The 19,861-nt window shown below is 39.5% G+C and overlaps 1 protein-coding gene across 11 annotated transcripts in view; it reads left to right on the forward strand.

The window, feature by feature from the left end:
- The window catches only part of LOC138748265 (trinucleotide repeat-containing gene 6B protein-like), a 220,343-nt gene that overhangs the window by 144,654 nt on the left and 55,828 nt on the right, over window positions 1–19,861 (forward strand). For 9 of the 11 annotated variants that reach the window (XM_069908126.1, XM_069908127.1, XM_069908122.1 and 6 more), the window contains one exon: window positions 14,913–15,000. In XM_069908126.1, the coding sequence (XP_069764227.1) occupies window positions 14,913–15,000 (88 nt within the window). Of the gene's footprint in view, window positions 1–7,206; window positions 7,443–14,912; window positions 15,001–19,861 lie in introns of all 11 variants that reach the window. The other 2 variants (XM_069908131.1, XM_069908132.1) reach the window with 1 other exon arrangement.

Below are 19,861 nucleotides of genomic sequence, written 5' to 3' on the forward strand. Positions count from 1 at the left end.
AAACAATCTTTGGATATGTTTATGGCTGAAGTACAGAAATAAAAAGATTGCTGTGTTGGCGGGCGGATATGAGGGAGTTGAGGTTGCATTGAGATCAACTGTATTAAATGGTGTGAGAGGCGGAAAGGCCTACCGTTGCTCCTAATGTGTATGTTTAAATGGGAAAAGCTGCTAACCAGAATGTCAAGATGTGGTGTTGTATAATGTGAGGAACATTAAGGTCTGATTTGGCTTAGGATAGCTCTGTTTTATTCCACAGAATTCTTCAGCCAAGTAAAAAAGGTCATCCCCTCTAGCCTGGATTGGATTTGTTTCTTTGTGAAAGAACATTGTGCTGGGTCATGCACTTTTTTTTTGTTCAGCAAATCACTTTCAATAGAATCCCAGATATTATGGTTTGTGTTTCCAATGCCAGTGCAGGCTTCAAATTCACTGTTTTGTGTACTAGCCTGTGAAGCTGAAAATGCTGGAAACACTCAGCAGGTCAGCATCTAAAGGAAAGAGGAATTTAATTAGCACTATGTTCTGAAAATGAGGAATTCAAAATAGAGTCTAGAAGACTGCAACATGCCTCAATTAAAAAAAAAAATTGAATAACTTGTTTTCAGTGTTTGTATCTGAACTAACTAATTTTTATGTAGGCTCACTACACTGGACAATGAAGATTTTACTTCCTGAACATTTTGGGGTGCATTTTATGGATTTTGGGCTGTTGATCAAGAAAATCACCGTAAAATTTTCCTATCAGATACCTTTAGCTGTAACTTGGTCACTCCAAGCCTGTCTGGGCATGCTCTCAGTGCAGATGCTATGCATATATTGTCTTAGGCCTGGGCATGCTTAATCAGGATAGATGCAGACAAGTCACATTGATATAAATTGAAGGCATGTTGATGCACATGTTCCTCATGCATTAGCATTGTAAGTGTACTTAACAATAACATTTATTCAGGAAGATTCAATGCAGTTGAAATGCTGATCTTAGTGCAGTCATTGATGAACATGGTGAAAGGTTTAACCAGGACATTGTGACCATGGAAAAGTGCTATCAGGGCAACTGGAATCCATCAATGCTAGCCAACTTTTGTTGGACACTGATACAAGAGGCATCAGATGCTGAGTACAAACAAAAATCAGTGGCAAAATATTTTAGGTCAGTTGAACTAATGCAATGTGTCAGCATCTTTGAGATTAATTATGCTAAATTCAATAAAAGATCATTTAATGTTTCTCCAAATTTCTACGCCATACCGCAAATCTGAAATTAGCTTTGTATTTGGCTTGAAATTGTCTATCATAATCCCCAATTATTATTCAGGAAGCAAACATTTTAAAAAAAAATTGTTGTCCAGAGACCTATCTGTAATGTATCAATTTTGCGGTCCACAAATCTGTGTGATGCTACTGCTCTTAACCTGCATTTCTCAGCTATTACACTTTTTTCTCATCCTCTATTATTGCCATTATTAGTCCATGAATCATGTAGCTGAATCGACAGCCTATGACCATGACAATCGTGGACTTGCCCTCTTGACGATATTGCCTTTGTCCCATCCATCCATATCCTTCAACTCCTGCCCTTCTGCTGCAACTTATTTTCTTTTGGAATTTCCAAACTATTACCAGTGACTTTTTTTTAAACAAATGCAGCCTGACCTGCTGTTGTTTCTAGCATTTTTGATTTTATTTGATTTTTCAATATCAGCACAGTAATTTTTTTACATTTACGGAAAGACTGGATGATTACATGGAGGGGAGAGGATTGGATTGCTGGTCAGTGGGACGAGGAGGGTGGGGATTTGTTCCAGCATGGACTAGTAGGGCGAAACTGGCCTGTTCTGTGCTGTATATGGTTATATATATTCCTGTTTAGTTTATTTATCAATGCAGGGAATTAATGTTATTAAGGGTTATCATGGTCTGGTAGAGGATGCCAATACCCCTGAGTGTCAACCCCTGCAAGAAACCTCTCCTCCAAAAGACCAGGTGTTGTGTCTTGCAGTGGCTGAAGTGAAGAGAGGGCTCGGCAAGGTCAACCCATGGAAAGCTGCTGGACTAGATAACATTCCCGGCAGAGTGCCACTTTTTTTTAAGTTTCTGTGTGTGTGTGTGTTGTGTGTGTGTGTGTGTAATACTTTCAATAGTTTAAATTTTCAATTATACAAACATTTCTATATAACCATGTAACACCTACACATTCCCAGTGTTTGTAGCATACTTGTCAAATCCTACCAATTAAGACAGAATTGCAAAAACCCCTAAAATCTTTTCTGTTTGCTAATGCATAGTAGAAAAAATTTTTGGAGTTTGATTTTGGTAATCCCATCTTTTTAAAAACCAAAATCAGTTTAGACTCTGCCATAGATGTGGCAGGAGTGACTTGAAGGAGTGATAGGTGATGTGTTCCCCCTTTGTTTACACTGGGCTTTTGTAAACTTGTCAATCCTACCTAAATGTTCTTTGCCCGTTTTCAGAGTTGGTGGCTCAGGGTATCCATGAGTCACTGGAATCTTTTCCTCTTGTCAATGGTGGAAGTCAGAATGAAGTATGTATTTCAGAAATGTGCTGTCGTAAAATGCAAAAAAGCCATAGCTTGTCCATGGGAGCAAAGTGAGGGTAATTAGTGCTGAGGATGTTGGCCTCGGAGCAAATGTATAATTTGGCTTTCTTATTCTGCCAATAGATTTGGAAGATTTTCTGGAGATGGATTGATGCTTTGAGAGGTTGCATGTCTCAGCATGAAAGAGAGAAGATATCACTGTTACCTGATAGACATTGAGCTTTGTGGTGTTTGACACCTTGATCTTCAATTTTTTTTTCACGAGGCTTAAAAGGGCTTCACTGGTGTACTGAACATGGTGATGACTTTTATCGTCATTGTCTGTCATCTTTGAGATGTGGAGACACACGAGATGCTGCCATATTCTGGGATCTGGAGCAAAACAGGTTCAGGATGTTGGGAGTCTACATGAAAGATTCTGACCTGAAACATCGATACTTTTTCTCCCACTGATGCTTTTCAACCTGCTGAGTTCCTCCAGTAATTTTTTTTGTCTTTGAGATGTGGTTTACATGATGTGGAACGTAGGCTGCCTTTTCTAACATCTCAACGTGTACATTTGTTGTCATAGGGAAGTTCTGTTTCATGAGAACAGTTTGGTTTGGGATCTTTGTTTTGCTAAGCCTGTTCTCCCAATTGTGCAGTTTGTGGGGTCCGAAATTATGTAGTAGCTGATGGTGCTCCCTATATTTCTGCAAAGAGTTGATGCACAGCTAATATCACCCGTTGTTCCTCTGAATAGATGGAATTTCGGGAAATGCTGTTTGACCACTCAAGGTGTTAGTCATAACTTTCCCTGTGGTAGACAGCAGGGGGTGATTGCTATGGCTTCAAATAGATTTGATCTCCTTTCTTGAAGATGGTCATAAATATGAAATGTTCTCTTCCCAGATTCTGGCTATGTTGTTGTGGATTTGTGACTGAAGTTCTTGACAAGGATGCCTGCTCCTGATGGTGTTATATTTCAATTGGCATTTGACTTTTTTTCACTTGTTGGTCTGGAACTATGTTGAAATTGGACAGTCATGGTTGCTGTGGAATGGAATCGGCCTGAGTAATTCTTCAAAGTGTTCCTTCCAGTAGGTGCTTTTTGCCTTCTGGCTTTGGCAGAACTGAAAGTGCAGATACCATGATTATCCATAAGTGGCTGGATGTTCTGAGCTTTTTATTTCCCTCTTAGAGGCATCCATCTTGTTTGTTTTCCACACTGTTGAACCTTGCTCTTTAAGGTTCTTCTTCCTTGTTGGAGTGTCCAGTCCAGAAATGTCTTTTTTTCTCCCAATAATGATCATTTAGTCATTTTTGGTAAAGAAACCAATCGTTTGTTCACAGGTGACAATATAGTCTGGATGCTGTAGATACTTGGTTCTTGCATTGAAAGTTGTGGAGGTTCAATATGACATCAAAACACTTGGAAAACTTCAACAGATAGTGCAGTGAAGAGTGTGCTGGCCGGATGTATCACGGCCTGCTATGGAGGTTCCAAAATCCCTGAGCATATAGACCTGCAAAAGGTAGTGGACACGGCCCAGTACATCACAGGCAAAACCCTCCCCACCATTTGAGAACATCCACAGAGAGTGCTGCCTTCAGCGAGCAGCAGCAATCATTATGGATCCACAACACCCAGGACATGCTTTGTTCTCACTGCTGCCATCAGGAAATGGGTATTGGCGCCTCAAGACTAGCACCACTAGGTTCGGGAACAGCTGCTACCCCTCCACCATCGGACTTCTCAACAATGGGCTCAAAGGACTCTTACTTAGCACATTAGTTATCTACTGAATTTTTTTTCTCTATTTCATAGTCAGTTTGTTTACATTTCTTTAATTATCTATCTTTCTCTCTTTGGTATAAGTATCTTCCTTCTTGAGTAAAATTTACTGCAGGGAAAAGAATTCTAAGATTGTATGTGATGTAATGTATGTTCTCTAATTATGAATTTGAACCTTTAACTTACACTGGAAAGGTATGAAGTGTACAGTGGAAATGCATTGAAAATAATTGATTCTCAAACAGCACTGTTTGAGAAGTGGAGTTGCCAAATCCTTGAGATTCACTGTTGTTTTTCTTGCAGAACAGTTGTTTTGGGGCCAGGCTAATGGAAGTAACAGACTGGCTTCAGCAATGTCAACCCAATATTAATTGGTTCTTGTCATAAGCTGGTTGATGCAGATAACCTTATGACCTCTCACTTAGTTGATTTTGTAATATAAACCGGTGCTGCCATGAGGTGTTGTACTTGCTCCTCTGGTGGATAGGTTGGTGGTTTTGACATTTTGTGGTGTTGGAGTTACTTCCCCTATTTTTTCCATGTTGCCAGATGATTTCAATTTAGCTCTCCAACCTTGACAACTAACAGGGTAATTTTCATCTCCTTCTAGGGTGTGGGCAAGCGATTTTATTTTGACTTCATTTGGTTGTTATATATCAGCAACCTTGAAGGTGGGAGCAAGGGCAGGAGTGCTGCTTGATGCCTGCAAACTCACAGATGTCACCAACAACAACATCCCCCCACTCCTGAATCTTTGCTGAGATCATTGGTGAATGACATTGCATTGCTCCCTGGTTCCCAGAGCAATTCCATCCCCATAATTATTTCACCATAACCTCTACTCTCTGTCATGCCCATCAACCTCACCCTGATTCTTCTGCCACTTACCTGCTCGAAGGGTAACTTGCAGTAACTAATTAACCTATAAATCATTTTTATTTGTATGTTGGAGGAAACAGAAGCACCTGGGGAAACCCATGCAGTTAGAGAGAGAACTGGCAAATTCCATCGAGACAACAGCAGAGATTCAGATTAAATTTGGGTTGCTGCAGCTGTTAGGCAAGAGGACAACTTACTAAGAAGAATGGGGTGAAAGTAGGCACCCAGAGGACTGAAAAAGCCACAAAGTACATTAGGGATTGAAGGTGTTTTAATATTCATTATTTAACTTTTTGAATTTTTTATTCTGGACAAACTGGATCGTCCATTATGAACAGATTTAGAATTGAAATCTATGTAGCAATATTCACTGGCCTCTTTATTGAGTGCCTCTCTTCCATTTAGTTTTTCCAAGATCAATTAGGATATATCCTTCATGGCGGAGCTGGATGGAGGGGGAGTGTGGCGCTGGGCGGGGAGATGGCAGTGTTGTACAGTAGGGGATGGAGGTGTTGGACTGGGGGAGGGCGTTAACATAGGTGCCAAATATACTTGGGTAATAATTGATCCCGTGTTAAAGTTAACCCCCCCCCCCCCCCTATTTTTGGCCTCAGCCGCATGCCCATCTATTTTCCCGATGGATCCTCTCTCCCCCCCCCCCCCCCCCACCGACGCCTGCCCATCTGAACTTCCAACCACAGATCCTTGCCATGGCGTCCACCCATCTAAACACCCAACCATATATCCTCGCCCCGATGCCCACCAGTACAAACTACCAATCGTGGATCCTTGTCCCTGCTGCCCGCTGATCTGACCTCCGACCACGGATCCTTGCACCAAAGCACGCCAGCCCATCCGAACACTCAACTGCAGATCATCACCCTGATGGCATCTGAGCTACTGATGCTCAAACCATGAACATACCACCAAGTCCTGGTCATCTGATCTCTCAATGCCTCAAACAATGCAGGTACTCATGAGGGCAAAAGTTCTAACTGTATAAAAGTCTGCCCCCCTTCCCCTTTTCCCAAAAAGTGGTCCAAAAATTTTCATGATTACACATGTGCAAAACATAGAACACATAACTCTTTCCGTCTTCCTGTTCGCTCTAAATTAATTCAAAAGCCAAAATCAAATACAACATGATAGCCACCAAAGCTCGCTCTCATGAGTGGTTGACCAACACTGCCATTTGCACTGTTTTAAATTGATTCTCCCAGCATTATCAATCGCCCCCCCCCCCCCCTTCTCCCCCCTGGCATTTATCAACCCCATTGGATGGTCCCATTGACCCTCAGGGTTTGATATGGACCACTTTGGAGACTCTTAATCTAATCCAATATTCAAACATACATTGTGAATCTGGTTCCAATTTAGGAAACTTTTTTAAATTTAAAAAAACTTTGTTTTATCTAGTCCTATCTCTTGTAATTATTTTTGTGACCTTCACTAATTGATCAATCTTTCTGTATATGGAAAATCAAAGATATTAATTATTTTGAAAATTTATTTAAAGAAGGTTTTTTAAATGTCTTTTGAACAGCTGGCAAATATTCTTTTTTTAAAGAGATTTACAGATTATAATTTTTTTAAATAGCATTACCGGACCTTCCATTTGTATATCCACCAGATCTAGTTGATAATATTGAATCTTCTCAGGAAGGATTAATTGGAATTGTATGTGATATTGAAATTACATCAAGTACTTCAGATAAGATTAAAAAGGCTTGGGTATTGGAACTTACAAGCCCTTATCGGAGGATCTATGTGACAGGATTTTTAAACTGGTGAATACATCTTCATTATGTGCTCGACATTCATTAATCCAATTCAAAGTGTCCAAAGATAAGGTAGCTTGTATCTTTTCTAATATTAATCCTATTTGTGACATGCAAATCTGATATTGCTACATTGACACATATTATAGTCTTGTCCATCCTTAAAAATCTATTGGTAATACATTTTTAATAATAATTTTTCAACTGTATTTCAGGTGGAGCTCCGACCCAGTCCAATAACTGCTGTATTGAACCAGACATAGGGAGTTTTTCTGTACCTGCACAACCGGTTGTGGCCTTCTCTACATTGTTAGCGAGAAGAGCAATCCTATTCAAATGGAAAGACTAGACCTCCAACAGTGTTTCAATGGCTCTCTCATATTATGTCCTGTTAAAGTTCAGAAAAAAATTAGATATCATGTATTTGATTCATGAAATTTGAAGATACATGGTAACCCTTTATCTTATTTTCATTTGATGTAAATGCTTTTTAATGTGATTAGATGTACTCACTCTTCCAGATGAGATATAGTCTTGGAGTTGGTCTGAGGGAGGGTGACAAATTGGACACTGAAGGGGCAGACATCTAGGAACTGAAATGGTCATGGGTGGGGGGCAGGAGGGGGGGTGGTGTTGGAAATTGAGAAGTGTGTGTGTGTGTGTGTGGTTTCCTCTTGTCTAGCACCTCCTTGTCACTGGGTCATGACTGCTCAGATAGCTTGCAATGGCTACTTCAGTACCATCTCAGTTGCTAGTCCTATCTCTACTTAATGTATTCACTGGATTCATTTTGAGTTCTACAATGACTCTTATAGCCTTGTTAAAATATGGTTTGGTCTGTGAAGTATATACAGTATGTTGTTTGGCTACTGAATTGTAACTGGATCAATGAAATGTGTCCATATAATTTAACTAGTAGAAACGAGCCTTCCGTCGCGCATGCAGCCATCTTCAGCGGAAACTCCGGGAGATCCAAAATGAGTGGTGGACTAGCCTCGCCAAACGAACCCAGCTCAGTGCTGACATTGGCGACTTCAGGGGTTTTTATGAGGCTCTAAAGGCTGTGTACGGCCCCTCACCCCAAGTCCAAAGCCCGCTGCGCAGCTCCGACGGCAAAGTCCTCCTCAGCGACAAGATCTCCATCCTCAACCGATGGTCAGAACACTTCCAATCTCTTTTCAGTGCCAACTGCGCAGTCCAAGAATCTGCCCTGCTCCAGCTCCCTCAACAGCCCTTAAGGCTAGAGCTGGATGAGGTCCTCACCCGGGAAGAGACATATAAAGCAATTGAACCACTAAAAAGTAGCAAAGAAGCAGGTATGGATGGAATCCCCCCAGAGGTCTGGAAGGCTGGCGGCAAAACTCTGCATGCCAAACTGCATGAGTTTTTCAAGGTCTGCTGGGACCAAGGAAAGCTGCCTCAGGACCTTCGTGATGCCATCATCATCACCCTGTACAAAAACAAAGGCGAGAAATCAGACTGCTCAAACTACAGGGGAATCACGCTGCTCTCCATTGAAGGCAAAATCTTCGCTAGGATTCTCCTAAATAGAATAATACCTAGTGTCGCCGAAAATGTTCTCCCAGAATCACAGTGTGGCTTTCGCGCAAACAGAGGAACTACTGACATGGTCTTTGCCCTCGAGCAGCTCCAAGAAAAGTGCAGAGAACAAAACAAAGGACTCTACATCACCTTTGTTGACCTCACCAAAGTCTTCGACACCGTGAGCAGGAAAGGACTTTGGCAAATACTAGAGTGCCTCGGATGCCCCCCAAAGTTCCTCAACATGGTTATCCAACTGCACGAAAACCAACAAGGTCGGGTCAGATACAGCAATGAGCTCTCTGAACCCTTCTCCATTAACAATGGCGTGAAGCAAGGCTGCGTTCTCGCACCAACCCTCTTTTCAATCTTCTTCAGCATGATGCTAAAACAAGCCATGAAAGACCTCAACAATGAAGACACTGTTTACATCCGGTACCGCACGGATGGCAGTCTCTTCAATCTGAGGCGCCTGCAAGCTCACACCAAGACACAAGAGCAACTTGTCTGTGAACTACTCTTTGCAGTCGATGCCGCTTTAGTTGCCCATTCAGAGCCAGCTCTTCAGCGCTTGACGCCCTGTTTTGCGGAAACTGCCAAAATGTTTGGCCTGGAAGTCAGCCTGAAGAAAACTGAGGTCCTCCATCAGCCAGCTCCCCACCATGACTACCAGCCCCCCATATCTCCATCAGGCACACAAAACTCAAAACGGTCAACCGGTTTACCTATCTCGGCTGCACCATTTCATCGGATGCAAGGATCGACAACGAGATAGACAACAGACTCGCCAAGGCAAATAGCGCCTTTGGAAGATTACACAAAAGAGTCTGGAAAAACAACCAACTGAAAAACCTCACAAAGATTAGCGTATACAGAGCCGTTGTCATACTCCGAATCATGGGTCCTCTACCGGCATCACCTACGGCTCCTAGAACGCTTCCACCAGCGTTGTCTCCGCTCCATCCTCAACATTCATTGGAGCAACTTCATCACCAACATCGAAGTACTCGAGATGGCAGAGGCTGACAGCATCGAATCCACGCTGCTGAAGATCCAACTGCGCTGGGTAGATCACGTCTCCAGAATGGAGGACCATCGCCTTCCCAAGATCGTGTTCTATGGCGAGCTCTCCACTGGCCACTGAGACAGAGGTGCACCAAAGAAGAGGTACAAGGACTGCCTAAAGAAAGCTCTTGGTGCCTACCACATTGACCACCACCAGTGGGCTAATATTGCCTCCAACCGTGCATCTTGGCGCCTCACAGTTTGGCGGGCAGCAACCTCCTTTGAAGAAGACCGCAGAGCGCACCTCACTGACAAAAGACAAAGGAGGAAAAACCCAACACCCAACCCCAACCCACCAATTTTCCCTTGCAACCGTGTCTGCCTGTCCCACATTGGACTTGTCAGCCACAAACAAGCCTGCAGCAGACGTGGACATTACCCCTCCATAAATCTTCGTCCGCAAAGCCAAGCCAAAGAAACCCTGAAGAAGGGCTCAGGCCTGAAAAGTTGATAATATTTCTTTACCTCCTGTGGACACTTCGCGACTGGCTAAGTTCCTCCATCATTTCTGTGTTTTTAACCACAAGATGCAACCTGATTTGGGGGGTAAAAAGACAAGGCGTATTTGCTTAAAGAGAAACATTTGATTTTGTGGGTGTCTCAGTAACACAAAGATAGCAACAAAATTTAGAGATACCTTTGCTTCCTAGTTTGACCTAATTTCACCCATGAAAATCAACCATCTGTTTGTCAGATAAGTAAAGGGGAAGTTTGTGGTTGCTGTACATTGCCACTTGCTCTCTGTTAGTGAACTATGTAGATGCTGGCTCTTATTTCCTTTTCTGGGTTTTATGAAATCATTAGCTTTGAAATATATATTGTGGTTTAAATGCATGAGCCTTGTCTCCTTGTCAGATATGTCCATATCCAATTCATTCAAGGAGAACTCCATTTTCTATTCTTCCTCTATAGCCTACATATTTTTTCTATTATAAGTTTAAAACAAAAGATGAAATTCGCTTCAAACGTTGAATTGTGTTGATATTATTAAATTCCATCCTAATCGTTGGAAAGAGTGCGCTATTAAATATAAGCTGAACATTGCACTTTTCTTCAGAGTACATTGTGAGTGTTCTAGATGAGTATTTCAAGATATTACCATCAGAGATCTGTTTCTGGGATACACCGAGAATGCAACAAAACTAAAATCAAATGTAGTTTCTCCCTCATTTCAGCTTAATGAAAGTATGAATGGATTGCTCCAGAAATAATCCATTGACCGTGCATCTTGGGGTGCATGTGCTTTTAGTTCACAGGTTAATTTACTCCTCAAATTTAGTAAAGCCACAACTTAATCCAAGTCTTCCATGTTAAATATATTAGGAGATACTACAGTTAATTTACATTTTTCTCCATCCCAGCACATAAAATATTTTTTTAAAACCTGCAGATACTGGAAAAACAAAATTAAAAATGTAAAAACAACATTCAGCTTTTGCAGAACGAAACCATCAGAACTGGGAATAAGGCAAAACAGGAGAATGAATGAGGTCCTTAGAAGAGGAAGGGTGTGAGCAAATGTAGATGAGAAAGAAATGGGAATCTATTGGCTTTTAATGGGTGTTTGACACTTGTTAATGCCTTGGGTTGGAAAAGTCCAGAGATTCAGGAAGAAGAGTATAAAGGTGAAAACCGGGTGAAAATTGACAGCAAAAGTAATGATGGCAGGAAGTAGCACCGTTGCGCAAGGGTTGAAAAAGTGATCTGTTTTGCACTGAAACAAAGACTTGCATCTTTTTTCACAAAAAGAACCAAAATGAGTTGCTAAATTTGCAACTTTGATCTAGAAAAAGTGAACCGAGTTGGAGGAGAAATTGCTTGATCTCTGTGGGAGTTCATCTGTAGGAATGGGTATTGTGGAGGGGAGCTAGTTGGGTCTGTGCTCAACAAAGAAACAAAGAGGCTTCATGCCATACTGGTAAGTAGATGTAGAGATGACAACTTTCCTAGGTACATCATGTTTAGAAGTGTTTTTAAGTAATGAAGGATTTCAAAAGAATATGTTTGATTACCAGGGCAGAAAGATGAGTTTTTACTTAGGGTAGATGAATATATTTTCCAAATTAGTGTTCATCAATGAGCCAAATATTCTATAGGATCATTTAATCCTTGCCCATTCAATGAGATAGGTTGTGTCATGAATAAGGTGAAATGATGGCTCTTTTTGTATTTAGTGGAGAGTGTTAGCTTTCTTGTGTGCACTCCCCATCCCAGGTCCAAGTGAGCTACCTTACTTTCTTTGTACTCAATCAGCGCTTTAATTTAGCAATAATGTCTCTGTAACGAGCACTTACTGAAAAAGAGATGGAAAAAAACAGTGCAGGTTTGAAGTAAGTTTTGGGGGGTCAATTTTTTGGGCTGCATCATCACTACTGAGAAACAGGAATGTTTTTTCTTCTTGGGGTACTTTGACAATGTTAAGTACATTGTAAATATCTCTCCTGCACCCCAGCAGTTGGCATGATGCAAAACTTCAGGACATACCCTGGTGGGATATTTTAATCTTCAGCACCATGCATTGCAGCTTCTGAATTTGATTGCCACTTTGTATTGAATTAAGGACTGTTATCTACTTTGGAGTTGCCCTTCCTTGCATTATCTTAAAACTTCCTAAATTTAATTTTTTTTTCATAGCTACCTGAAACATCAAATACTATGTAATTTTGTAAATCTTAGCTGGATTGGGGCAGGGTGCATAGAGTGGAAGAACAATAACTCTTTGTATATTGTATTGAAATGTGCAGTGCATAGTGAACAAAATGCCCATTTTGTGTTTTTTTTTCTCTGAATGTGTCGCATGTTTAATTAACAGAAGTTTTAAAAGCCTTCATCTCTAATATATCCTCTGTGGGGCCTGCTGAAACAATTTGGAAGCTGTTTAACTACATAGACTAGCAACAATCTTGTCCTAGTATAACAGCAGAACAACTTGAGCACAAAAGTGTCTGAAGTACTTGATGTAATTTCAATATCCTATATAATTCCAATTAATCCTTGCTCTTCAAGGGCCACGCGAGAGCGAAAAACTTACAGATTGTGGGAAGATGCAAAGAGCTCTATTCTATTCTCACCCAACATTAAAACATAGTTTCTGTTAACATGTACACTCGTCATTATATGCTTATCAACACATTGATTTTTATTATTAGAACAGAAAGTTTGGGCCAACTTAATTGCCACTAATTAGCATTATTTCAATTGGAAAATATTATCAACTAGATCTGGTGGGATATACAAGCGGAAACAGGCCATGTTGGCCTTTCGAGTCCGCACCGGTTCACTGATTTTGTGCGCCCTCTTCAGGCATTGATCTTCATTCAATAATAGTATGTAAGAAATTTATAATCGAAATATCTAAAAAAAATTAAGTAAAAATGAATATTTGCCAGCTGTTGAAAAGACATTAAACAACCTTCCTTAAATAAATTTTCAAAAGAAATAATATAACTCACTTGATAGTTATTGACAGAATCCTAAATTATTTTTGACTGCTGAAAGTTGAAATTAATTGGGAAATAATGCTAATTAGTGGCAATTAAGTTGGCCCAAACTTTTTGGTGTACATTTTCTGTATGTGAGAGAATAGCTATATTTTGAAGGAAAGGTTTTCTATGGTCTGGCTGAACTGGAAGGTTTTTTTAAAAAAAACAACCGGAAGAGAGAGGCTAGGAACTTAATTGATGAAAAGGAAGTCTTCCAGCTCAGAGGTTCTCAGCTGTTGTAATAATAAAAATCAATGTTTTGATAAGCGTATAATGACGAGTATACATGTTAACAGAAACTATGTTTTAATGTTGGGTGAGAATAGAATAGAGCTCTTTGCATCTTCCCACAATCTGTAAGTTTCTCGCTCTCGCATGGCCCTTGAAGAATGTCTGTTTTCGATAGAATACTAGAACACCTTCAGCTCCATAGGAATTGTGGGATGATAAAAGTTACTGATTTGGAGAGAGAGAGATAATAAAATGTGGAATAATTTAGATGTGCTTTTGCCATGAGTGACTTTTATGATAAGAGTGCACAAGTTGTAACTTACTGAGCAATTTTTAAAAATAAATGATCCTACTCTAAGTCGAGTATAGTCCTAGTAATCCATTATGGAAAACATTCTGGATATGGAGCTTGCTCCTAATCTGGGAAACAAATGTATTTAGTCTGATACACACTGGAAGATCCCAAACCTGCTCTGTGTTTCAGATGTGAAATCAACCCAAGTCTTTTCTCATACCCCAGATAAAGGAATCAGAGCTAAAGCAATATTTAAGATGCAACATTTGCCACAATCTAGTTAAATGTTCATGCAACTAGGTAGCTTACTCATGTTCCATTGATATAGTAATTCTGCATTTTTAAAAGAACCCTTTAACAAACTAAAGCGAGAAGACTTCTAATCACATTCCCTCATTTAACATTTGCAATATCCCAGAGATGTGGATGTCATCTGTAAATGTTCAGATGCAGATGGCACAGCAGGTCCACCTACCAAGTTGGAGACCGGAGGAAGATTACTGCAAATAGACTCTTAAGCTTATTATAGGTGGTACAGTAAAACCAGCAAAAGAAATTGCAGAAAATAAATAGGTAAAAAGTACAGAAGTTTAAAATTGGTGGATCTCTCCGTCAGTTCACCAATCATGAGGCATGCTATCTTAAGCAACTGGAAAATTCACTTATCTAGCATCTACCAATCTCCATAAGTGTCTGATATCAGGGGTATTACACTCATTTACACTCAAAATTCATATAGGACCATAAGCATGCAGGTCGAGGGCTTTTTGTTGTTGCACAATTGCCTTGGTATTGATATACATTTTGTTTGACTTTCCCTCTCCCCTCATATACGTGACAAGTGGAATTTTCACTCTATTTTAATTTTTGAGTTACAAAGAATTGTGAAGAAATCACTGACTTTTTAATTAAGATTGCTATTAAACATAATGCATTTTATACTTGCAACTAATAACACTGTAAGGAGTTTGTATGTTTTCCCCCTGTCTGCATTGGTTTTCCCCGGTCGCTCTGGTTTCCTCCCACCCTTCAAATTGTAACACGGGTGTAAGTTGGGTGTAAATTAGGCATCACGGACTCATGGGCTGAAATGGCCTGTTACCATGCTGTATGTCTAAATTTTGTTTTAAATTTAAAAACTAATTCTTATATCAGAATGGAAATGCCTAAAGAGATTGAATAGTTAATTGAATATGGTTAATTCCTCACAATCTATCGACGTGTTGACAATTTGGTTTTGCATTTCAAACTTTGTTGTTTCTGGCACTCCAATTTTTGTATTTCAAATATTGTTTTCTGTTTGCAGAGAGAAGGAAGAAGAAAAGGAAGAACAGTTAATGGAAGAAAAGAAAAGGAAAAAAGAGGACAAAAAGAAGAAAGACGCCACTCAGAAGGTGAGACAAAAGGTTTGATTCTTTGAGTATTCCGTTTTTTAAAAAAACTTTAATTCAATTACTTTTTTTTAATTCATTTTGACGGTGTGCTGTAGATTACTCCCAAAATCCTACACACCTTGTCTAGATGGGTGAAAATAAACTGCATACAACTGAGCTGTTTAATTCTCACAGTTTACAATTCTATTTGTAGGAGTGTGAACAACTATTGTTGGATCAATCCATTACTGATGTCTGAAACATATTACAGTAGTTTCCTTTTGCACTTAAGGATCGTTATTTTCTACAAAATTGTTGTCGAACTTAAACAATATATTTTAGAATTAAGGAATGTGTAACTGCCAGATTCTTATCAATTTTTTTTTCTTCTTCCACCTCGTTCCTTTAATAGATTGTTCACCAATGCAGATGAAACAATTTGATCCATTAGAGTTCTGTTCCTCTTTTGATTTTCTGTAATTCCGAGCATCTTAATGTGACGCTGCCCTTGATCTGGTCCTGTATATTTGGAATACAATGTTGTCAGCACGAGTAGATAACGTGGTCTAATTGGCATGCCCCCTTTTAGAACTAGGCTTCAATCCAAGCTATGTTGGTTGATTGTTATAACTAGTTTGTGAGAAAAATTTGAGCCCTGTTATCTCTCTAAGTTGTGGGCATGAAAATGGTGACAAACTATCCTTGATTTAACTAATTAATGTATTCAACTTTTAAATACAGACTGAAAAGTATAATTGTGATCTAGCAGATGATTGTTAGGATGGGGAAGGAATGGATGGGACAAATGGAATATCTGTACTAGGGTGCTTGGGGAAGGAATGGATGGGACAAATGGAATATCTGTACTAAGCTGCTAGGGTTGACATTGGAGTCGGTTTTAGCAATCAACCAATTCACAGGGGCAGGAAGAAAGTGAGAATGTAAAGAGTGTGAAAAGATACTAATACAGAGTTGGACAATGTGTGCAGTGGATCAGGCTGTGCTAATGGAGAGGAAGAAAACCTGAACCACTATCATGGATCAGCAACTTGTGGTGGAAATGGCTACTCCGGATTCCGTGAACTCACTTTCTCTGTCTTTGTCAGAATTGGCCACTGCACATAAATCCACTTTTACATCTCTACCATTTAAAGTTGCGTGTTGTGCTCAAAACAATTCCTTTTTTCCTTGCATCACAGCAAATGGAGAGAAAAAGCAGGGAATCTGCAGTTTTTAAGATTCTGCCGTGCACAGGCTGCGTGATCCATAGTTTCATCAGCTCTTGGCTTGATCCTGAGTTGTCAATACTTCTGATCAATGTTGAATAAATAGTTGCAAACTTAATTATCCTCATTTGATGTACTCTAATTCTGCATGTTTGTGGGATTTCAGAATCTGACTCAGAGTTTATTGTCATGAACAAGTCATGAAATTCATTGTTTTGCGGCAGTGACACAGTGCAAACATTTCAATAATTTCCAATAATTGGTATCATTTCTGAAATTAGCTTTGTCTTACAACAGTCATTGTGTAGTGAACAGAAATGGGAGTGGCGACTAGTTTTCAGTGAAGTATCTGCTCTTTGGCCATTACAAATCAGGAACAGGCCATTTGCCCTTTAAGCCTGTCCTGACATTGAATAAGAAATCAATCATTTTCTTTTTTGTATATCGGCAAATCCCTAATACCAGGAGTTTATTGACCTCTTGTGAATATACAAGGTGACTAAGCTTCCATAGCCCTCTTGGGGAGAAAATTCCAAAGTGTTATTAGTCCCTACAAAGTGCTATTAGTTCCATCTATCCTGAATGGCTCATTGAGAGTCTGACACCCTAGCCAAGGCAAGCATCTTCTCTATATTTTTCCCTTTGAAGTCCTTTAAGAATTTGATTTACATTTTAATGAGGCCACCTCTCAATTCTTCTAAATTCAAAAGCATAGGTCCAGTCTGCTTAACTTCATAATACATACCAAACTTATCAATTCCAAACCTATCAAATCAATCTGGTAAACCTTAACTGCTCTCATTCAGTTGCAAATATTAAGTTATACCTAGGCAGGAAGACTAGTCTGCACAAAATATTCCAGATGCATTCACACCAGGACCCCCATATAATTGGAGAATGACCACCTTATCCTTGTATCCTCTTGCATTGAAGACTAGCATGTTCCTTGTGATTTGTGTATAAGGATGCCCAGGTGTTTGAAAACCACTTTCTTCATTTTAATGTAATTTTTAAAATTGGTGATGCAGTCGGTAACAGGCCCTTCTGGCCTATATGCCTGTGATGCCCAAATACACCAAATTAACCTACTAACTCCATACATCTTTGGAACATGGGAGGAAACTGGAGCACTGAGAGGAAACCCACACAGAATTGGGGAGAACGTACAGATTCCATATAGGTAGCGGCGGATTCACACAAACTGACTTCATACTTAATTTCCAATATCAACCATTTCTCGCTCACTTAATGTTTATATCTCTGAAATGCTTTTGCATTCCTTTTATAGCCTACACTGCCACCCAATTTTGTGTGGTCAGCACCCTTGGATGTATTGAGTTTGGTCTTCTAATCCCCAAGTTGTTAATATAGATTGTGAACATTTTAAGTGCCCTGCCTGATCCTTGCAGCACCTCGCCTGTCACCATTCCACAGCCTGAAAATGACTTGATTCTATTAATCAATATTTTGTCCCATTTTTGTGTTCAAATTTTGTTTAGTCTTCTTTTGTTCAATGTCTTTAGTCAAAACTCTTCAGTCATATCAACTAATAAAAGTTTTTCGCAATCTCAAAAAGAACCAAATTGATGTTTTTATTACCTTTGGTTAATTTCCCAATCCTGTTATTACTTAATTACCATTTACCATTTCCTTAAATATAGAATCTAGTGTTTTTAAGACTGATTTAGTCGATCCTTCCCTAGTTTCTTTTTTCTCTACTTTCATTCTTAGTAATATTTTAACTCATTCCAGTATGTAGGAACCGGGAAGTTTGAAAGTTGATGACCAATGAATCCACTTTCTCCATAGCTGTCAATTTAACCCAGCAATCAGACTTCAACAGAATTCTTAAAAAAAAATCAAAGGCAGTTGATTGACTTTAGTTTTGAACTATTGGGATTGACAGACATTTCATTTGGAAATGCAGGATGAGGCCCTTAAGTTTATGCTTGGTCTAACTTGGATCAGAAAATAATTACAGTTCAGAAAGAGAATTGAAACTTTGCCCGTTCTCAATTTTTCCCCTGAAGCCCTGCAATTTGTTTACTTGCAGTCTCCAGCTAGCTCCTTTTTTTTTGAAACCCTGATTGCTTTCATTTCCATCACCTATGTAGGCAGTGAATTACAGATTATAATCACTCTCTTTTGTCCATCGTCTTAATTTGTCCAATGATCATTCAACTATCTGCTGGGAATGGGAATAGTTTCACCCTTTTTACCCTATCTCAATTCATCTTGATTTTTTAAATTTTTTACACAATAAACCATATTGACTAAAATACATACAGACATTTTTCTCTTGAATATATACAGTGTCATTTTCTCCCTTTTCCCCCCTCCCTTCCCTCCCTCCCTCTCCCCCCTTCCCATTTATTCAAAGTTCAATCTATAAGATACATTAAATCCGTTAAACAATGTTGTCACTTAATAAAATAAACAAGAAATTTTTATCTTTTACTTTTATATACTGAGTCAGTTCATTTTGTTGTCTTCTCCTTCTGTCATTTTAGGTGGTGGAGGTTCATGGTAGGATTTCCCTATTGTATTACATGTATGGTTCCCATATTTGTTCGAATATTGTGATGTTATTTCTTAAATTATCTTTCACAACCAAATTTATTAATCTTTTCTCCTGGGAGAAAGACCTCAGTTTCTGTGTCTGCAGAACTAAAATCTAATATTTTTTCCTTGGCCTTCACTGGAACATTGAGCTTTGCTGCAGTTATTTTGTGGTAGGATGGAAACTTATTAGCAAACCATGTTATCATGCTTCTCTGAGAGCTGGAATATTGTGACAGATTATGTTGTTTGTTTTGTATGTAGATATGGTTTTGTGAGATAAATTGGGGCAGGTTTTTTAGTATAGGTCACATACAAACACTTTAAAACAGATTTTATTTAAAATACTGGAACTCTGCTCATGCTAGACAATGTCGGCCCCAGAGCCTTTGCAAAAGGTTTGGAGAGTGCCCAAGAGACTTCACTAATGGATTGTTGTTTACAAAAAGGCAACAAATGGAAGAACTTGTCGGAGCTGCAGACTGTCTGCAGTGAAACTTGCTGTTCTGGGAGGTTTTGCAAGCAGAGAGAGTCAAACAGGCTTTCTCCCTGTGTGTGAGAGATACACAGAGATCAATTGTGCAGTTTTACAGTCAGCAGCTGGGACTGGAACAGGACAAGCTGGTAAGCTTGTTGAAAAACCCCATTTGGAAGACTGGTTGTGAGTGCTCAGTTCAGCTTGGTCAAAGCCCTTGTGGTTCATGCAGGAGAAGAGAACTGGCTGTCTAATGTTTCACTTGAAATAAGAGAAACAAAAAGGAACTCTGTGGTGACCTGAAAGAAAGAGGTTATCATCTGGAGAACCCTGATGGGGCAAGCTTCTTCGGCAAGACACTGAAGTGGCTGATTAAAAAGGAATCAGTTGAGGGTGTCCAGCAAGCAATAGTAATGTTAAAGTGTGATTCTGTTTTCATGTTTAAAGATGATTAAAAGCATATTTTGTTTGTGATCATTTGTCTTGGTGAATATCCATGGCTGGTGAGTTTTGGCGTCCTCTGGGCTCATAACAGTATAGATACAAATTTGGATTTTTCCCTGTTTGCAAGCAGTCCTGTCGGCAGATAGTAATTTGTATACTCTCTCCACATTCCTTGGGG

The sequence above is a fragment of the Narcine bancroftii genome, chromosome 13, assembly GCF_036971445.1.
Source record: "Narcine bancroftii isolate sNarBan1 chromosome 13, sNarBan1.hap1, whole genome shotgun sequence".
Taxonomy (NCBI): domain Eukaryota; kingdom Metazoa; phylum Chordata; class Chondrichthyes; order Torpediniformes; family Narcinidae; genus Narcine; species Narcine bancroftii.